General features: G+C 41.3%; 1 protein-coding gene across 4 annotated transcripts; it reads left to right on the plus strand.

Annotated features, from left to right (window-relative positions):
• The first annotated feature begins 6,651 nt into the window (after window positions 1–6,651).
• Naa20 (N-alpha-acetyltransferase 20, NatB catalytic subunit) lies at window positions 6,652–20,394 on the plus strand. 4 transcript variants are annotated; one of them, XM_034496690.2, is made up of 6 exons: window positions 6,652–6,783; window positions 11,731–11,755; window positions 14,644–14,764; window positions 15,388–15,523; window positions 19,337–19,482; window positions 19,874–20,394. In XM_034496690.2, exons 1-6 carry the CDS (start codon window positions 6,731–6,733, stop codon window positions 19,957–19,959), a joined length of 567 nt encoding a protein of 188 aa, XP_034352581.1. In that variant the 5' UTR covers window positions 6,652–6,730; the 3' UTR covers window positions 19,960–20,394. The 4 variants fall into 4 exon arrangements, with proteins under 4 accessions (XP_034352581.1, XP_034352582.1, XP_076786027.1 ...); XM_034496691.2 differs by having other exon boundaries at window positions 14,644–14,734; XM_076929912.1 differs by lacking the exon at window positions 6,652–6,783 and adding an exon at window positions 6,863–6,981 and having other exon boundaries at window positions 14,644–14,734.
• Window positions 20,395–21,103: the final 709 nt, after the last annotated feature.

Genomic DNA, 21,103 nt, shown 5'->3' on the forward strand with positions numbered 1-21,103 from the left:
CCTGGTATTTTTATTAACCAGTTGCTGGGCAGATTCTGATCTAAGTCTACCCAACAAGGCTGCTACTACCCAGCCACATGGTCCTTTACCTGCATCTGAGCCTTGTCCTGGCTTGCTCTAGACCATGTGTGTCCTCATGGTTGTTCTCTTATTGAAATCTCATGGCCAATCCTCTTGATCTCTCCATGTGTTTTCTCTACATCTTCTCAGGATCCTTCTCTTCTCTCCTGTCTCCTTTGGGACCCCTGACTGGGATCGGAAGTCCCGCCCTTTGGCTGATGAGCTCTTTTATTAGCCAATCTGAGGTGATGGAAAACATTTTTTTTGTTTTTGTTTTGTTTTTTGTTTTTCGAGACAGGGTTTCTCTGTGTAGCCCTGGCTGTCCTGGAACTCACTCTGTAGACCAGGCTGGCCTCAAACTCAGGAATCCGCTTGCCTCTGCCTCCCACCGCCCAGCAACAATTTTTACATAACATTGAGGTTGGAGCCGCTTGACCTAGCCATCCTTGGACTGCAACCAGATGTCTCAACATAGAAAATCAACGTATGAATACACAATGCACAAAACCATTCCCCAACAAACAGGTTTTAAGGGCTGAGGGGCTAGCTTGGCAGTTAAGAGTCCTTACTGCTCTTACAGAGGACTCAGGTTCCATTCCCAGTTCCAGTATGGTGGCTTACCTCCTGTTGCTCCAGTTCTAGGGAGTGCAATGCCCTCTTCTGACCTATTCATGCATCTGTGTGCATGTGACACATACACTTATGCAGGCTCACATATATACACATAAATACGTTTTTAAAAAAGTTTTTCAAGGGGGGAGGGCAGCAGCTGGATGCCTCAGTGGTTAAAAGCTCTGGCTGCTCTTCTAGAGAACGTAGGTTCAATTCTTAGCGCCTACACAGTGACACACAGCCATTTATAAATTCAGTCCCAGAGGATCTGACACCTTTATGGCCTCTGAGGACACTGCATGGATGTGGGCCACATATATACATGCAGGCAAAATGTAAAATAAAAAAAATGAGCAGGAGGAGAGGGGTTTTGACAAAAGTTTAAGCACTGAGTTTAATAAAGAGACAGGTACTCAGAGAAAGAGTAGCACACATCTAAGCGTAGGTGTAGGTCAGCGTCTCCAAGAGAGTCAATTCTAAGTGTCATGGGAGTAGCCACATTTACTATTTTGGTAGCCTCTTAAGTTATACATCAAAGCATTTTTTTAAGGGACATTATTTCCCCTTCCCCTTTCTTTTATGAAGTTATAGGTGTTCCTCATTGCCTTGGATAAGATTGCAATCTGATACAATAAAACCGTAAGTCATAAAGGTTGCACAAGGGGATTATGACATCTTTTACCGTAAATGAAGTTTATAATCTTGCTTGTGAGATTGCTGGAAAAGTGTACATTTACACTCGGGGAGAGAAATGCCGTGCTTGCTCATCTATGCTTTAGGTCTTAAGAATGGTTCGTGCCTGTTGTGGTGGGATTTGCTGAAGGATGTTGAGGCAGGAAGATCACAAGATTGAGGCCAGACAGGGCTACACATTCTTCAGAACACTTGGGAGGCAGAGGCAGGCAGATCTCTGAGTTTTGAGGACAGCCTGTGTACAGAGTTGAGTTCCTGGACATCCAGAGCCACACAGAGAAACTCTGTTTCAAAAAACAGAAACAAAACAAGTTCACTGCTATTTTAATATTCTTATCTAAGTGTCTCTGTACAAAAGTACTATCTTTACTCAAGTGACCTTTACAGCACAACCTGTTAATCATGCTGGAAAATTTTAACTCCAAGCTAGTGAGAGACTTCAGCCAGACTCCAAGACAAGGAAGCTCCTTTCCATTCCATTCTCCTTCTATCTTTTCTTGTCTTCCCATTCTTCCTGATGACTTGGGCACATCCTCTCTGTCTCCCTAGGGAATAAGGGTCTCACTTTCTCCCTGAACTTACACCTGTTGTACTTATTCCCAGGGCCCCCATATTCTGCACAAGAAATGCACAGCTCTTTTTTTTTCCCTTGTTGGCTTTTTCTTCTGCTCTGAACCATTGCTTTCTCCTGTCTGATAAGTTTTCTGGAATCCAAAATTTTGTCAGTTTTCATTGGCTCTTGGTTTCTAGTCCAAAGGGGCTAGAATCTTTTAATTTCCATTCTGATAAGCTATTTTTCTGACAGTAAAATAAACCAATTCAATCCAGATTAGATTAGATTAAATGCAGGTTTATTGGGAAGCTGCTCTAGGGCAAGTTCACTGGCCGCTAGGACCAGGGAAGTCACCAAGGGGAGAGAGAAGTGGGGGAAGGGGAAGAGAAAGGGATTCAAGCAAAAAGAGAGAGAGACAGAGAGAGACAGAGAGAGAGAGAGAGAGAGAGAGGATTTTGACCCCAGTACTCAGCAGCAGGCAGGAGCTGGTGGATCTCTGTGAGGGAGAGGCCAGCTTGGTCTGTATAGGAAGTTCCAAGAGCTACATAATAGAGAGAGCCCATCTCAAACAAAAAGTGAGTTGATTTTAGAGGAAAACTTGTAGGAATTGGTTCTCTCTACTGTGTTTGGTCCCAGGGATCAACCTTGGGCAGTCGGGCTGGGAGGTTATCAGCTTTACTAGACAAGCCACTTAGCATTTTTTGATTTTTGCTCCTTTCAGGGATTAAACCTAGGACTTTATAGATACAAGCTCTTTACCACTGAGTTACAGCTCCCAGTGGTTTTAGGCCCTGTTTTATTTTGATTTTAGTGTGAAATAATAGGGAACAGATATATCCAGCCTTCCTGTTTAATTGAAAGCTGTAGTCAGTTTTAATTTCAGTAGCAAATGCCTTTATACATCCTAGTTAACAAAACTGAAAAGAAATAGTTATATTGACAGCCAGGGTCAATGCTTCCATCCTCTTCACTTATTATTTGATAAAATGTAAGATTTTAAGCAAAGGGGCTGGGCGGTGGTGGCACACGCCTTTAATCCCAGCACTTGGGAGGCAGAGGCAGGCAGAGTTCGAGGCCAGCCTGGTCTACCAAGTGAGTTCCTGGACAGCCAGGGCTACACAGAGAAACCCTGTCTTGAAAAAAAAAAAACCAAAAACAAACAAACAAACAAACAAAAAGATTTTAAGCAAAGATACCTACCCATGCAGGTCGTGTGATTGTCAACTTGTTGCCTAAGACGTATCAATACATATGTTTGCTATGTACTTTGTGATTCCACAGAACATGGAGAAACAGAAGCAGGGCTGTAACAGATGGATCATCAAGACATTGGCTTGTTTTAAATGTGGACTATTGTAGGATGGATGGGAATCTAGGTCATCACTGTTTACAGAGACCACATGGTGTTTTGTTTCAATGAGGAGGAAAATGTTTTGTAATTAAATGTGGTCAAAAGGCTTGTAGCTTTTTTCCAACTAAGCAGCAAGAGGAATTACTCACTGTGCAGTGATAAATCAAAAGTTCTCTGAGGCATTGCTAAGGCAAGGAAAATGTGTAGCTGGGATAGACATTGTTTTCCTGAGTTTTAAAAATAAAATCTCATGCACTGAAATGGAAATCAATAAAGCATGTCCTAGAACTGCAAGCGACTGTGGGGCGCTCAGGGAGTTTAATGTACTTTATGTGTTTAAGTAAATTCATTTAAATGGTGGCACACTTCTTAAACTTCAGAGGCATTTTTTTAGGGACTCAGATTTCTGTGAGTTTGGGAAGCTCGTCAGTTTTACTTCATTTTAAGTGTATTTTTGTTTGTTTCTTTGTTTGAGACCAGGTCTGACTATGTAGCCCTAGCTGGCCTGGAACTCACTGAGCTCCACCTACCTCTACCTCCGGAATGCTGGAATTAAAGGTGTGGACTACCACGCCTGTTGGATTTGTTTTTTTGAGATACAGTCTTTCATAACCCAGGATGGCCTCAAACTGCTTATGTAGCAGAAGGACCTTGAAGGGCCTGTCCTGCCGCCACCTCCCATGCACTGGGACTGCAGGTGTTTACTACCACCCTTAACTTTCCTTCAGTTTTTATTCAGTTCTTTTTGTTTCTTATGTTAAATTTAAGGACTGTTAAAGTAATAAATTTTACTTAATAATAACATATATAATCTATGGTAATAAACTGAGTTACCTTTTACATAAGTCTTCTCCTAAACTAGGCAGAGAAGTATCTAGTCATCCAGATGTGACTCGTTTCTGGGTGGCAGAATTTTGAGTCATTGTTACTTTCTTGTTTGTATGTTTCCACAAGTCTATAATATGTTAATGTGCACATAATCCCTTTTTATTAAAGTAAGATAGACTTTAAAATTTAAATAGACCTCAGATGTATCTTACAAACCCATAAGACAAGCAAGTAGGCTTTTCTGTGGAATACAGTGAGAAGGGAGTGGCTTGAAGGTTGCCTTCTGCTTTAGGCTGATCATGAGGGAAGAGTAGAGATATGTCAACGCCCCTGCAGTAACTTTGCTAAGGTGTCTGTTGTTGAGGTTTTTTTTTTCTCCCTCTCTCTTACATTCTTTTTGTTGTTGTTGTTGTTTTGTTTTGTTTTTTTTTTTCGAGACAGGGTTTCTCTGTGTAGTCCTGGCTGTCCTGGAACTCACTCTGTAGACCAGGCTGTCCTCGAACTCAGAAATCCGCCTGCCTCTGCCTCCCAAGTGCTGGGATTAAAGGCGTGTGCCACCACCGCCGGCTCTGATGAAAGATTCTTGACCCATAAGAACATGAATGTATCCTGTTCTGTCCAGTGGAGAAGTAAGGGCTCACTGCTCTGGATGTTGGCCAGCAGTTTTGAGTACCTTGGCCATTTATTTACTCCATTTTTATTGTTGTTTGATACAGGTCTTGCTATGTAGCACAGGCTTGTCTGGAAGCCAAGATTCTCCTTTATCTCTCTAAGTCCTGGTATCATGTTTGAATATGCCTGGGGGCTGTGAGCATTTTACTTATATTTTTCTTTGTATAATGATATATCTATTCATGAAAAAAAGCAACTTTACTTAAGTTCACTGGCTTAAAACATTTTTATTCTTGAGAATTTCATACACACATACAATGAAATATGAGATATACACCCAACTCCTCCCTTCAAATTCATATTCCTTCACATTCACCCCAATCTCAATTTTGTCTTTGTTTTAACCACATGCATTTTAAATTTTCCTTGAGTAGACTACCATATCGCTCTTACTGGTTAGTTTGGACTCCTTTTTGACTTTGTCAATTTTTCCATTTGTATAAGCATTATAAACTCAACTTTCCTCAAAAATATATTTTATCATTCATTTCATGGCATATTTTGCCAGGGTAAGTGGATGGAGGATAGATGCTGAACTCATGGTGTCAAACTCTACCAAACTTTCTACCATAGTGGCAGTAATACACTTGAAACTGCCTGGGCCTGTCAAACCCACATTTACACTTACTTATTGTATAATTTACTTCATCAGGTTTAGAAACAAAGCGTGGAGCTGAGACATTGGGACTACCTGCTCTTTCAACTATTTGCTTTCTTCCCTGTCACATGTGGCATTCAGGCTTGGCCAAGGAATTCCCAAGACGCCCGTGACTCCCAAGCAATTGACTCCCAACGGAGTTAGGGGTGTGAGTCCCCTAGAGTTTAGGCATCTTGATGAGTTGGATCGGTTTGAGCTCAGCAGCATGTTTTCCAAGACCACCCCAACAGCTGTTAAGGAGAAAAGGGGAATGTAGCTTCTCAACCTCATAGTACATAATCTTCTCAGTCACTGGGTCTATGCTGTCGGCTGCAGTAGCCAACTACCCATGAAGATGTCTGGTGCTTAAAATGCACCAGGCCAGATCAAAGAATATAATTCCTAATGTTTAATTTTGAACGTAGACACGAAGATAATGTTTGATTTGGTTATTTGGAAAGATGTCTGGATTACTTTGATGACTCAATCATCTTTTTATTTATTTACTTGAGACAGGGTCACACTATGTGCCCTTGGCTGTCCTGGAATTCACTATATTGACCAGGGTTTTCGAGGCTCACTAAGAATCTACTTGTCTCTGTCTCCCTACTGCTGGGATTACAGGTATAAGGCACCATTCCTGGCTTGATCTGTTCTTTAATCATACATTTTAATAAAATCAGTAACGAAAACAAATAGTTCTGGATCATTTTTCTCTCATATTAAAATATACTGCAAATATACATGACAGATTTCAAAGTCTTATTACCAAAATAAGATAAGTTATTCAAATATTTTTGTACAGATAATACGATAAAACATTGAAATAGTATTTTAGGTAGACTGGGTTTCTCTTTCTTTCTCCTTCCTTCCTTCCTTCCTTCCTTCCTTCCTTCCTTCCTTCCTTCCTTCCTTCCTTTCTTTTTCTAAATAATTTTAATATGCTATTTAAGATCACATTCCTGGTTCATGACAGTGGTTGAGAGAAGAGGCCCTGAGCCATCCTTTTAGGGATCACTTCCTGACTCACCCTGTGAAGCCTCTTTGAAGTTTTGAAACTCCCTTTTATGATTTGGCTTTCTGACCCCAGCTTCTTCCTCTTTGTTACTCTGCCTACTTTCTGGAAAGGGTCTGCAGGCGTTGAGCTTTAAGGCAATTGCTGATTTCCGCCGCCAGAGCGAGCTACGACGCTACCCTTGTTGCCCAGCAACCTCTGGTCCGGAAGTAGTTCTTTGTCCCACCCCAAGGCGGCCGCGGCCGCGAGTACTTCCGGTAGTGCGGGCGCTGGGTCGCGCTGAGCGGGTTGGAGGCTGGCGGCGGCGCAATGACCACGCTCCGGGCCTTCACCTGCGACGACCTGTTCCGCTTCAACAACATGTGAGTGAGGCATCGCCAGCCTCTGTCTTCGCGGCGCGGGACGGGGTCAGCCTCGCGGGGCCGTGGGCCGGGTGGACGCTGCGCGGGTGCCCTGGCCGGTGACCTTGGCCGAGGCGCGGCGCTCCGGGTGCGCTGGGCTGATGCGGAGCTGGGCTGGACACCCTGCGCCGGCTCCCTGAGGCGGACTCACTGCGGAGGGTGAGCCCGGAAGGAGCGCGGTCCTGGTTAAATTGTATCCCAGTGAAGTAACCTTGTGATGCTCCGGGCCCTCTCAGCAAGTTGTGGTTTGTGCTTGGTAGTTACAGTAGCGGAGCGCCCAAAGTAGACTGCCTTTTTTTTTTTTTTTTTTTTTTTTCTTATTAAAAAAAAGAATACTTTGTATCCCTGGGTTCCAGGAACTTACTATGTAGACCCGGCTGGCCTAAAACTCACAGTTACGTCTTCCTAGTGCTGGGATTAAAGGCATGCCTCACCACACCCAGCTAGACTACATTTTTTGGGGGGTGGGTTGGGATCCACAGTACTCAGGATTCCCCGCGGTGCTGTGTGGTGTCTTTTCAGTCCAAGTTTAAAAGACCCGTGATGACTTGCCGTTCTCCTCTTCTCGCTTTTGAAAAGAAAAAAAAATTTAGTTTGGAAATTTATGAAAAAAATTTAAAAAGCTAAGCATTTCACCGTGAACTCCTGTGGACACATTACCTCGATTATTTGCTTGACGTAACATAGTACGAACCGGATGGTTCAGTTAGCAGAAGGGAAGAAACTGGGATGAGATAACTATGGACATTTCAAAGAGGGGATGAACCTTGATGAAGTTTGATGAGGAGATTCGGGGGAAGGCTGCAGGTGAGAAAATGGCAGTGTGAAGCCAGGGTAGGCCTTGCTTCAGGTGAAGCCAGGTTTAATTACCATGTTAAATTGGTTCAGATTCGATCCTGTGCAATTTGTAATGTCCAGCTTGTGTTGAATCCTCTCCCCATTTAATACTTGTGGCTGGCGCTCATGTAATAATAAGCTCTTTAATCTTCAAAAATTCTGTCGTGTGCTGATGTCCTCAGTTTCTGGGCACACACACATAGAACCCTGGTAGAGTAGGTGGAGACTGGCCCTTGTCGTTGTTAAAAAATTGGTCCCATGGAGCTGGACAGAGACGGTTCAGTTGTTAAAAACACTGGCTACTCTTCCAGAGGATAGGTGGTCACTACACACGGAGGCTCACACTTGACCGTAATACCAGTTCCAGAGAAGCTGATGTCCTTTTCTGGCTTCAGTGACTACCAGGTATGCATGTGGTGTACACACATATAAAAAAAACCCATACCCATTAAATGAATGACAAAAAGTTGATCCTGGCACTCAGGCTGAGGTTTGAGGATCACAAGTCTGAGGTCCTTTGGTATCCAGGAGATTAATTCTAGGATATACCAAAATTCAGTGATGTGCAACCCCCTTTAAATTACAGTGGTATGGTATGCAAATAACCCAAGAACTTCATGTACTGTAAATCAGTAGATTACTTATATAGTACAATGTACATGTTTTATAAGTACTTCCAATACTATTGTATTTAGGGAATAATAATTGGGGGAGGGGGAGGGTTCTGTAAAGGTACAGGCACATGGTGTCTAAAAATTCCTCAATCTGAATTCTGATTTAATGAGTACATGGTGACTGATTAGAGGCAATAAAGCAGGTAAGCCATTGAGGAGGCCTTGGCAATGGCCTAGAATGATAATGGGAAGTGCTGTGTATATGATACAGTATCTGAAGTTAAGAAATAGACAGGTAAACAATGCATATGAAGCTTTAGGAAGAGAGTGCTTTAATATGGAAATGGATAAAGTAGAAGGAAAATACACATGAACACTTACTAAACATTAGGTCTCAGCTCACCTGGCTTGGTAATGCCTCCTCTTGTTAATCCCAGTAAAGGAGCCCACTTTCTCATGTTAGTAGGCCATCTTAGGAAACAGTGAGTCACAGGTTAGGAACTAGAGTAAATGAAACTGAAAGGCCAATGTGAGGTGGGAGGAAAAGGGCTGGGACCCAGAAGCTAGCACATAGAAGAATGACTCCCAGCAGGAGGAGGGCACTATCATGAGTGGTGATGGCTAAGTGTGTGCTGCATTTGTACACTCCCTTCAGGAGAGCAGAAGTGGAAGGTACAAATACAGGAGAGAAAGAATTGTAGAGAAGCGTCCTCAGTGGTAAGAAGAGGGAGGGGTCTGCTAGCTTTATAATGGCAGAAGAGTAAGCAGTGTCTGGGTGCAGAGGCTTTTGAGTGGGTGAAGTCAGCTAAAGGCCTTGGGCTGTTTTCTTCTTAAACCCCCCCCCTTTTTTTTTTTTTTTTTTTTTGCATTTTCATGTGTGTAAGGAAATAGAGGAAGGGCAGAGAGAGTTGGACAGTTGAGGTGAGCCAAACGTATAAAGGAGAGGATTGGGGTCTCTACAGGGCAGGACCATAGCACCCAGACCAGAGGCCCTCAGGATGTGTTCATGATGTCTCTAAGGTCAAAGCTGTTCTCACATCGATAAGACCGCTAAAACCAGTTGTTTTGCCTATCATGTTTTGCAGGTGTGCAGTCAGTCTCTAAATAGTAAGTATCAGGAACACTAGAGAAGTCAATGGTTTTCATTTAAATTTGCCACTGTCATTAGGGTTTTTTTTTTTTTAATTTTTCTTGATAAATTTATCCATGTTTATTCATGTTAACATGTAATTATTTTTTTCAAACAATTTATTATATATAAGTACACTGTAGCTGTCTTCAGACACATCAGAAGGGGGCATCAGATCTCATTACAGATGGTTGGGAGCCACCATGTGGTTGCTGGAATTTGAACTCAGGACCTCTGGAAGAGCAGTCAGCACTCTGAGCCATCTCTCCAGCCCCATGCAATTATTTTTAAATGAGTAACTTAAAATTAAAAATATTTATATGGCCTGTAGACCTTAAGGTTCTTATTGCTATGATAAAACACTGGTCAGAATGCCTCGGGTCGGAGTCTGCTGAGGGAAGCCAAGTCAGGAACATGGAGGCAGGAAGTGAAGCAGAACACATGGAGGAGTGCTCTTAATGGCTTCGTCCCCTGGGTTGCTCAGTCTGCTTTCTTATACACCCAAGGCCTACCTGCCCAGGGGTGGCACCACGCACAGTGGCCTACATCAACCATCCATTGATGAAGAAAATGCCTCCTATTGCCTATAGGCCAGTCTTATGGAGGCTCTTCCTCAATCAAGATTGCCTCTTCCCAGATGTCTGGGTTTATGTTGACCAAAACCAATCAAGACACAGTAAATATAATAGCTTTGTCTTAAGTGTAAAGTGGATTTCTGCATGGATTAAACACAAAACTCTCAGTTACCAATAAGGTACTGGTGTCACATTAAGGAAAGAAAGAAAAGCACTTGCTTTCTTTCCTTGCTGTCATTTTAGCAAAAGCAAGTCCAGAACTGAATTCTCTCCTTCATGTTTCCTCTGCCCTCTGACTGGTATACGAGTCTTCATTTCTGCCTGCTCAAAGGCTGTCTTGTGAATTTGTCCCTGCGTTTGTGTTCAGTTTCTGTCCCTCACAACGGGTTGGACTCTGTTGAGCAGCACAGAAAGCATCACATGGAGGAAAGAAGGGATACTTTACAGAAATCTGTAACAGTTTTACAAGGGATTCAGTCTCTGGCTCCAACTGATCCCCAACTGATCAAGACAACAAATAGCATCACACACATCACTGTTTATTAACCAATATCCAAACACTGTTTTCAGTGTTTATGAAGGATATTCATCTTAGAAGATTGCTTTCAACCTCTGTATTTGCTGCTTTCTGTAATTGATACACATGCATTGTTCTGGGTCAGGAGGATGGAAGAATATATAACTTAAGGTTATAGCTATGTATTAGGTTCTAAAAGTTGATTACATGGAAAGCCAAGGCAAGTAAGCTGATTGTTAAAATGTTCTCATAAAGGCGGGTTAATAAGCACACAGGCTGAGGATACAGTAAACTACAGTCCTAAGTGATTTCAGGGTGCATTAGTAACTCTAGTTGTGAGGGCCAACAAAAGTTCCAGTCTTTGAGGATATAAGGGGTATTTCCATGATACATCACCACAGGTTTTAAAACCTAAAGGGTTGAGAACTACTAGACTAGAGGATTGTAGTATGACTACCTGACATTCTTCAGTCTCAGAGATTGACAAGAAAGGGAAACAGTTAAAAATAGCTGGTTTGGAGCCTGGGAGAAGACTGACTAGGAAAGTGAATGGGGAGAGATGGTTTGAGATGGTTTTCAAGAATGCTGAATTTGGGCTTGTGTGATGGGACATGTTGGGTAGTTCCCCACAGCACCGGGGCTTAGTTGACAGGAGGGAGCAGTGTGGAAGTAAGTGAACTTCATTTGAAAGTACATGAGGTCTGTGAGGATTTGTACTGTGGAGGCAGGGGAGGACTCCTATCCACTTTAAGAAGGGGAAATTGTAGGGGAAGGCCCAGAGCCAGACAGGGATGATAGAATTGGAGCAGGTTAGTTTGACTGGCTGTACATAAGAGATATACACCTAACTGGTCCTCATGTCTGCAAGTCTGATGGAGTAAGCTATAATTCTGCTTATAAAAAGGCAGGTCAGTGAAAAAGTACGTATCTTTATTGGTGCACATATGGCCCTGGGTCATTTAAACCATCTTCTTTGGCTTTCAGGTTGGTTTCAGAGTTGTAGAAGAAACATGTTTTGTTGTCTTGTTTGGTCAGTTTCTTGAGACAGGGTTTCTCTGTGTAGTCCTGGCTGCCCTGGAACTTGCCATTGTAGACAGGGTTAACTTTCCTCTGCCTCCTGAGTGCTGGGATTAAAGGTGTGAACCACTATGCTCAGCCCATATTTTGTTTTAATTAATACAATATTTTAAGTTGGGCTCAAGATTTCTTACTGTTGCCATTTCTTGTTTCTTTCAGTAACTTGGATCCACTTACAGAAACTGTATCCTTTTTGAGAAAAAGTAAAACTAAGGATTATTTATGAAGAAGAAAATTGGAGAAACAAAAGAAAAAGATGAGTTCTGAAAAATGTTTTAAGGAATAGGTTTTGAACAGCACAAGCAACATTACAATTACAAAACAGAGTGGGAGTGGCCTTAGGCTTGCCCACAGACTGGTAAGGTAATGACTATATGACTCAGTTACATGCAGCTCTACTGCTCACCTTCCCACAGTAATCCTGGCTGTACACAGACAGCAGCAACAGCACAGGTAGTTGGGGTCTGTCTCCCTCTCCTGGGAACCAAATCTAGAGGGGGTAAGTGGCTCCATGGCATCTCCAACAGCCCTCCCTGCTCAAGAGATCCTGGGTCTTTCTGGCATAAATGGCTTCCAGAACATGTCTTCATATGTGTTTCTGGGAGTGCAGTCAACAGAGGGGAGGTGATGGTGATTGTTTTGGGAAACACCACACAGCCCTTCTCTCTCACTGTTCAGGAGCTGCCTCCTGATTTGTGGCTGTAATAACAGTTTCTATCATCTCAGTAGAAAATGAGCAAAAATGGGCCAAGTTAGGGTATTCCTGACTGTACTGCAACAGCATATCAGTGGCCTACAATACAAATAAGATTTCTAAACCACGTCCCACTGACTACTACTACTGCTGAGAATAACTGGTAGCTTGCTGGGGGCAGAAGCTACGGAAGAGTTAGTTCAGTCTCACCAGTCAAAAGACATGCAAACTAAAATATGATTTAATATATCAGCTTATCCAGAATTTTGAAAAGATACAACCCAGTGCTGCTGCTGGTTAAGTAAGATCCCTTTTTAGAAGCTGCTGGTGCCATAGCCACCTGGCACGGTCTTTCTGAAAGGCATTTTAGAAGTAAGGCCATTTCCTGAAGGCTGAAAATAAAAAACAGTTTATTCCAGGAATTGGCAAATAGAAACATCATGGACCAAATCTGGCTTACTACTCTTTCTCTCTCTCTCTCTCTCTCTCTCTCTCTCTCTCTCTCTCTCTCTCTTCTTTCTTTCTTTCTTTCTTTCTTTCTTTCTTTCTTTCTTTCTTACCAGGATACAGCCATGTTGGTTAATATACATACCATCTGTGGTTCTGAGTTTGGGTAGATATGACAGACTATTGGTCCCCAATACCACATCTTGTTGTCCCTTTACAAAAAAAAGTGACATCATAAAAGTTAGGAGACTTAAAAAATTGGAATGTTATTCACATTCACTAATAAGGAAATGATAAATTAAGCTGTCTTCATCAAGGACATAAAGGATCTAAACATTTTTTAGAATTAGAAATGACTTAGATATCTCCTGGTAGAGGGATGAGGTAAGTTGTATCCTCATGCAAAGGAACACAGCTAACAAGTACAAGCATCAAGAGCCACATCAGAAACAATGGAAAAGAAAAACCAAAAGGCCCTCAAATCACTTACATGAATATGTAGGATTTCGAAGAATTTCATATCACAGAAATTTTCCCTTTGGGAAAATAGTAGATTACAAATTAACCTACACTTTGACTATATAAGACCTAGTGTTTATGTAGGGAGTGGGGATATCAAGGGGAGCTCATGGTAGTAGTGTCAGTTGCTGGACAGCAGGAAGACCAGCTGGCCTGCTGCACTGAGTTCCGGAAGAAGTGGCTGTCCTTCAGAAGGGTTTCAAAGCTAACAGTGCTGAGAGGGTTTCCTGGGAACTTTTTTTTTTTTTTTTGGTTTTTCGAGACAGGGTTTCTCTGTGTAGCCCTGGCTGTCCTGTAACTCACTCTGTAGACCAGGCTGGCCTCGAACTCAGAAATCTGCCTGCCTCTGCCTCCCAAGTGCTGGGATTAAAGGCGTGTGCCACCACCGCCCAGCTCCTGGGAACTTTTTAGTAGTGTATTAATAGTGTCTTTTTATGTAATTGCACCAGAAAGCTGACATAAGGTGAAACAAACATGGTAGTGAATCATAGCAGTGTGGACATCCCATTGTTGAAGAGTAACCATTCATTTATTCTTTTCGAGTAAGAGGGTCTCGCCTTGTGTCCCAGTCTGGCTTGAACTACAGATGCTTCTGATGGAATGCTGGGTTACAGGCACATGCCAGGCAGGCAATTCCTCTGAACATAATTGATTCCTTAACTTTAATAGTTGCATATCTGTAGTCAAAGTAGAAACTAGCAATTGAACTTTTCAGTGTAATTCAGGAAATACAAATGTTTTGGTGCCAAGCAGTTATAGAATAAGTTTGAGAGAGAATCTGAATTTCCAGTGGCAGGGTAGATGAACCATGAACAGGAAGTAATCTCAGATGATAAATGGCACACATAACCATAAGTACAATCTGATCAGTATGGGGGCAGACTGTAGGAGGTTCTGATTTCTAGATGGCACTGTATGCATTCTACATCTAGAGAGATGTCCAGGCAATTTTATTAAAGATTAGTGCTGATGTAAATATTCCATTTCATGGTATTAGAGAAACTAGAGTACTAAATGGAGGATAAGTGACAGTGGTTTTTCATGTGGGTGTGAAGGGTGGGTGGAGAGGCTAGAGGTTGTCAGCTGTCTTTCCTAATCACTCTCCACTTTACACAGCTTCCTCCAAGTGCAGGGATTACAAGCAGGCAGCCAAGCCCACCCAGCATTTATGTGGAGAATAGGTATCTGAGCTCCAGTCCTCAGCTGACAGCACTTTATCCACCATGCCATCTCTCTAGCCTGATGGTAGTTTTTGTCTCTCTACATGGCCCTAGCTGTTCTAGAACTCACTATGTAGACCATGGTGGCCTCAAACTGGTGCCTCCCTCTGCCTCCTATGTGCTGAGATTAAAGGCATGTACCATCGAACCTGCTTTTGCTCTTTATTATATCTCATTCCTTAACAGCTCCAGTATGGGATTCCTTTTTACTTACAGTACCTTGCGCACTGGCCAGAGTATTTCATCGTTGCTGAGGCACCTGGCGGAGAACTAATGGGTTATAGTAAGTACAGTACCACTAGTACATTTTTGGGTGAGTAAAGATTTTAATACAGGTTTCAGTCTGCTTTACTCTAGAATTTGATGTAAATCATGAAAGATGGGATTTTATTTTCAGATCAGTTACTAACAGTTTACCACATCTCTTCTGTGTCCAGCCTTGAACTAGGCCAAGTGAGACAACAGTGAACATAACAGAAATGATTGTAGTCTTTGTGGATCATTCCCTGTTAAGATTTCTGTATGGTTACTTTGTATATAAGGTAGTGATTAAGGCATATCCATTTAACCAATTGCTAGCAAAATCTTGAGCTATGAATTGCTACAATCATACATACATTGTAAATGTAATTTTAAATGTAGCTATTTAAAAAAAAAAAAACTAAATCTATTTCAAATGTATCTTATTTGAACAAAAAGTATCCTAGTCTTTGTTCTTGGTTTTTAGTTTATCATTCAGTAACCTTTAAGTCTGACTTTAGAAGTAGATATAGAATATCATTTGTAAGTGGAGTTTTAAATCAAAGTGTTAATCATTAGCTTGATGATAGTACTTTAAAACTTTGGTACACTTTTATTTTAAAAGAAACAAATGGCAGACTATGAATTTTTGTGCAAATTAGTATTTTAATTACTGATGCGATTTTCTGTTGGCAGTTATGGGCAAAGCAGAAGGCTCAGTAGCTAGGGAAGAATGGCATGGACATGTCACAGCTCTGTCTGTCGCCCCTGAATTCCGCCGTCTTGGCTTGGCTGCTAAACTTATGGAGTTACTAGAGGAAATTTCAGAAAGGTGAGAACCTGTTTTTCAAATATACATGATTTATAAATTCTGTTTCTTCTTGGCTGTTGAATATCTGAAGAGCTTTCTTTCTTCTTATGAGTGTGAAGAAGCCTGGTCTACAGAGAGCCAGTTCCAGGACAGCCAGGGCTACACAGAGAAACTGTCTCAAAATAAAAAGAAAAAGAAAGAAACCCCACACATCCCCAAACCTGACTGAATACAAGAAGGAAAGTAAGTTTGAGAAGGTAGAATGTACACACATTAATAACATTGTGTGACAGACAGGCAGACAGGAAATGGGTTCTAACAAGCTATAACCTTGGCTATAATTAGTATTCTGTCTATTTAGGTAATTACTAACCTCTCTTCTTCTCCAGTTTCTGAGGTTTCATTGTTTTGTGTGGGTACACAGATACACATTATATTCATGTCTTGTTTAGATGTATACTAAAGCAAGAATCTAATTTTGTACAGGAGTAAAAAATAAGGAGAAAACTAGCTATAAATGAATAATGACTACAGTGAAAAGACAGACATGGGCTAAGGATATAGCTCAGTAGTCAAGTACAAGACCCTGGCTTCTAGCCCCAGCAGTGAGTGGGGCTAGAAAAATAGATAAAGAAAAATAGATGCTTATTTTGTTTATAGGAGCTATGTAAGGTTATAAAGATTGAAAATAAAATATTTTGCAAATTATAGCCAAAAAGGAAGTTGATTGCTATCATTGATAATACATTATAGTTGGATACCGCATACTGCCACTGCATACTGAGAAATGACTTGGGTGGGAAGATGGCTCAATGCAAGCATGAGGGCCTAGTTCAGATCCTCAGAACTCATGTAAAAAGCTGGATGTGCAACATACCTCTTGGCTCAGTTGTTAAGGCAAGATGGAGGATAGAGACAATCCCTAGACGCCCATGAGCCAGATAGCTGGATCTTCATAGTGGAGAACAAACAAGGCAGGAAGACAGAGACCCACAGTTGTCCTTTGACCTCTACACATGCACCACAGTATGCCACACAGACATGCACATTCACAAAGAGATTTTTAAAAAAACAACTGAATCCATTCAAGATGTAACAATGTTATATACCCTGGAAACTAGACAAATTGTTAACTAGAGCTGAACATGCTGCTTTGTAAGACCCTTTGGGTAGAAATCAACTAGGGTACAGAACAAAGTCAGCAAAGCCTTTCCAGGGCAGAGAGTAAGTACTTTGCAACCACACAGAATTTGTTTCATAGGTTTTCTTAACAAACCAATACAGTTTAAAAAACATTCTTGGCATGAGAGCGATGCAAAAAGAAAGTCTGTAGGTCTACCCTACATTAGTAGCTGGACTTTTTTTTATATGTAGTAAAGTAGCAACCAGGGAAACATTTTGCCCATCCACTTGTCCCACCATCTTTACTAAAAAAAAAAAAATCTCCTGACATAAGAGTTGTCACACTTCCAGTACAAGTGTGGCTGCTCACTCCTGCAATCCTAGCATTCAGGAGGATTGTTGTGGATCTGAGGCTAGTCTGGGCTATCCAAGGTAAGAAGTAAGGTCAGTTTTACAGCCTTTAGGCTGAGGCTTCCTTGATGATGTAAGGAAGGAAGATCCGAGGAACTGTCACCAGAGGGCACTAGTTGCAGAAAAACTGTTGGTAAATAGCTTTGGTGAGTCAAGACTCCTGATACACCAGGAGCCAGGGTGTTTGACTAAAAAACAACTGTTATTCATTAGGTGCAGTGTATTTTGTAGCAGTCTAGAGAACAGAAGTGAGGGAAGCAGCAAAGCCCTGTAAAGTGTTTCATAATGTTCTGGAAATTTACACAGCAAAGGCCTGTAAGAAACAAGGGAAGAGGATTGGGAGGCAGCAGACTGCTGTCACAGAAAACGAGCATGTACAAGTCCCTAGAACTAAACAATAAAATCAGAAAAAAGTATTGAAATTGGCATCAAAAGCATTATATGCTTGAGAATAAGTCTAAGCAAAACCCAAAACCTCCCAAGAGTACTCTTTTTCTTTTCTTTTTTTTTTTTTTTTTTGGTTTTTCGAGATAGGGTTTCTCTGTGTAGCCCTGGCTGTCCTGGAACTCACTCTGTAGACCAGGCTAGCTTCGAACTCAGAAATCCACCTGCCTCTGCCTCCCAAGTGCTGGGATTAAAGGCGTGCGCCACCACCGCCCAGCTTGAGAGTACTCTTAATGTTTATAAAACTTTGTTAGAAGACATTAAAATGACTGACAGATGGAAAATACTGTAAGCTTTGTGACTGACCTTAGAGCAAGTGTAATCACACCCAGAATCCTACTCAGGTTTTTTGAGGGTGTTGTTAATACAGAATACAAGGGAAGAACCAGCAACAAAAATGACAAAATATTTTTCAACAATGGGCAGCTCTGCCCTCTCAGGTTCAATGTGCAGCACAGACTATTGGTGGTAGAGTGAGAGTAGAAGATTGGAAATGAGGAATGTGTCTAAGGGTCTTGGCGTACCTGAGGCTGCACTGAATAGCAGGGTGGGGAAGTAGAGGTTTCAGTAAAGATGGTGGGACAAGTGGATGGGCAAAATGTTTCCCTGATTGCTACTTTACTACATACAAACTCCAGATTCATTTAAAACATGGACATGGAAAAGCAACAGAGTATAATATGGAAAGTCTCACAGGTCCTCAGTGTAGAAACCTTTTTAAGCAGGCTGTAAACAGTGCTAACCATACAGGGAGGGCTCATTGGTCCGCTAAGGAAAAGTGGAGTAGCTTTGCTCACCCAGAGATAACCAACCTAAAGTAACATGATGGGTGCTCACAGAAAACTCAAACATTGCAGAATAGTACACATAGTACACACACAGTAGCCACGGGGGAAAACTGAAAGGTCATTAAGAGCCGTTCAGAAGGAGACATCGAAACGGTCAGTAGACACAGACCTCTCATTAGTAATTAGAATAAACAGGTTAGAATTTAATCAAGCTGACTATGCATATACATACCCATGACACAGCAGTGGGATCCCTAAGTAGATACTTTATCATGAGATGCTCAACAAAAGTATCCATAGTAACATCCTCTACAATAGAACTGGAAATGTTTCCAGAGGACCACAAGCAAATTGTATATTCACACAATGAAAAGCTAAACAAAGTGAAGAGAATAGGCTCAGAGCTGACTGAGGTCACTCACAAAGCAATCCCCAAACTGATTATGCTTATATAAATAAAGTTCACAACCAAAAATGAAATCTTAATAGACAATAAACAAGGAGTTAATAGCCTAGACACAAAATCAGGATGTGAAGACCTCTGAAAGGGGGAATCACCAGTATCCTACAGCAGCTACTGCAGAGTTGTTACTACCATCCCCAAATAGTCAAAAACCAAGGATTCTTTTTATGCCATTTTGTAGCCAAGTGCTGGCCTTGAGCCCATTATGTTTGTAACCCAGGCCAACCTTGAATCCACAGTTCTCCCCCTTCAGTCCCAAGTCCTAGGGTTACAGGCATGTAATCCACAGAAGTGCCATACTATGCATGGCACTAGTATTTTTAAAGATGCATACCCGATGCCCTAGAGTTTTTTTTTTTTGTTTGTTTCTTTTTTTTTTTTTTTTTTTTTTTTTTTTTTTGGTTTATTCGAGACAGGGTTTCTCTGTGTAGTCCTGGCTGTCCTGGAACTCACTCTGTAGACCAAGCTGGCCTCGAACTCAGAAATCCGCCTGCCTCTGCCTCCCAAGTGCTGGGATTAAAGGCGTGCGCCGCCACCACCCGGCTGAGTTCTTACAGTTTTAACATTTCCTTCCCCCCGCTTTTTTCTTCTCTTTTTTTTTTAAAGAAAAGGTGGATTTTTTGTTGATCTCTTCGTAAGAGTATCCAATCAAGTTGCCGTCAACATGTACAAGCAGTTGGGCTACAGTGTCTACAGGACAGTCATAGAGTACTACTCAGCCAGCAATGGGGAGCCTGATGAGGATGCCTATGGTAAGCTTCCTGCTGTGGCAGGAACTCTAAAAGAAAGTCAAAATAGTTGTTTCTCCCCCACAAGCCTAAATACTCATTTTAATAAATTCAAAAGAATTACATTTAGGAATAGTCAACGTAGACTAACCAGCCAGTGGTTAATTTCTATAAATTATCATTTCTTGGTATAGATGTGTTTTTTACTAAGAAAGAACATTTATATTAGTTGGCTTCTAGGTGGGATTTGGTTAGCAACTGGCATAATTACTGTGGGAGTCTTGTAAGTACATACATATACTTAGGATTGCAGGGAGGTCACAAAACCTGATGGGAACTTAACCCATACACTCAGTTTGATTTTAAAAAGTTTGGTATTGGTTGCTTACATTAATCTTTGCTTCTTTCTTAACAGATATGAGGAAAGCACTTTCCAGGGACACCGAGAAGAAATCCATCATACCATTACCTCATCCTGTGAGGCCTGAGGACATTGAATAACCATAGGCAGTGGTTCTTAGGCAGGTGTTCCAGACAGTTTGTGGACATATTATTTTCATAGGATGATCTTGGAGCTCTATTAGGAGGAAAGTAAGCATTTAAGTCTTAAAGACTTCAAAAAATGCAGGCTATAAACTTACTTCAAATCTCATCCTTCCAATGAGCAAGAGCGTACATGTTCGAACTGTTTGCCATAGTAAAATTCAATCAAGGCAGCTAAGTCAGAAGGACACGTTCCACTATCATGGTTGACAGTACATGCCAAGGAAAGACTCCCTCCATCCTCCTCCTAAATCTTGTGCCTGAGAACCACTGCTGCACATATATAAATATATATATATTTTATTTTGTATTGATCTGTTAATTGAAGCTTTAAAAGCATATATGAAATGTATAAATCTGAGATGTATAGTAAAACACATTGTTGACTACGAATGTTCTGGAGTTTGCTGTCTTTTAATCAGAATTATGGAGCGATCATTGTTTAGGATATGGTGCTTCTCTTGTTTGGACATTTTATATACAAAACATTTTTACATGCACATCTGAAATCACCCCTGTCTGACACACATTCTTACTGAGTGAAATCCTCCCAAATCTGTTGGTCTCAGATTTTCTTTGTTAACACTGCTCAAATCTTGAATGTGAGACTTTAAGGGGAAACAAAATCTAACTACAAAAAATCATGTAAAGATTATCAGGCAGTAAAGAAGTAATCAAAAAAGGCCCACATACAATGACCATTAAAATGTATGTTTGTTGGCACTTTTTTTTTTGAGATAAGATCTTGCTACATTCCTAGGCTGGCCTTGAACTCGGCTCCCAGTAATCCTCTATTTGGCCCTCAGTGGTAGTTGGGACTACAAACATATATGTATTATAGCACTTGATTTAAAAGCTTTTACTTTAGAAAGGTCTTATTTTGAGATATTAAGGTTGGAGAGAATGAATTCTTTGTTCTCTCATGGAGGAGTAATGTTTCCTTCAGCTCTGTCATACCTGCCCGTGCTTGTTATGAGTGGACTCTTCAAAGCAAAGTCACTAATTCTTATCTTTGTGTGTATGAGCAGTATGAGAACCACTCTAGGAAGACGGCTTAGTTATAGAACTAGCATTCTGAACTGCTTTCACCTCCATCCTGAAT

Source organism: Arvicanthis niloticus, chromosome 2, assembly GCF_011762505.2.
Source record: "Arvicanthis niloticus isolate mArvNil1 chromosome 2, mArvNil1.pat.X, whole genome shotgun sequence".
In the NCBI taxonomy this organism is placed as follows: Eukaryota; Metazoa; Chordata; class Mammalia; order Rodentia; family Muridae; genus Arvicanthis; species Arvicanthis niloticus.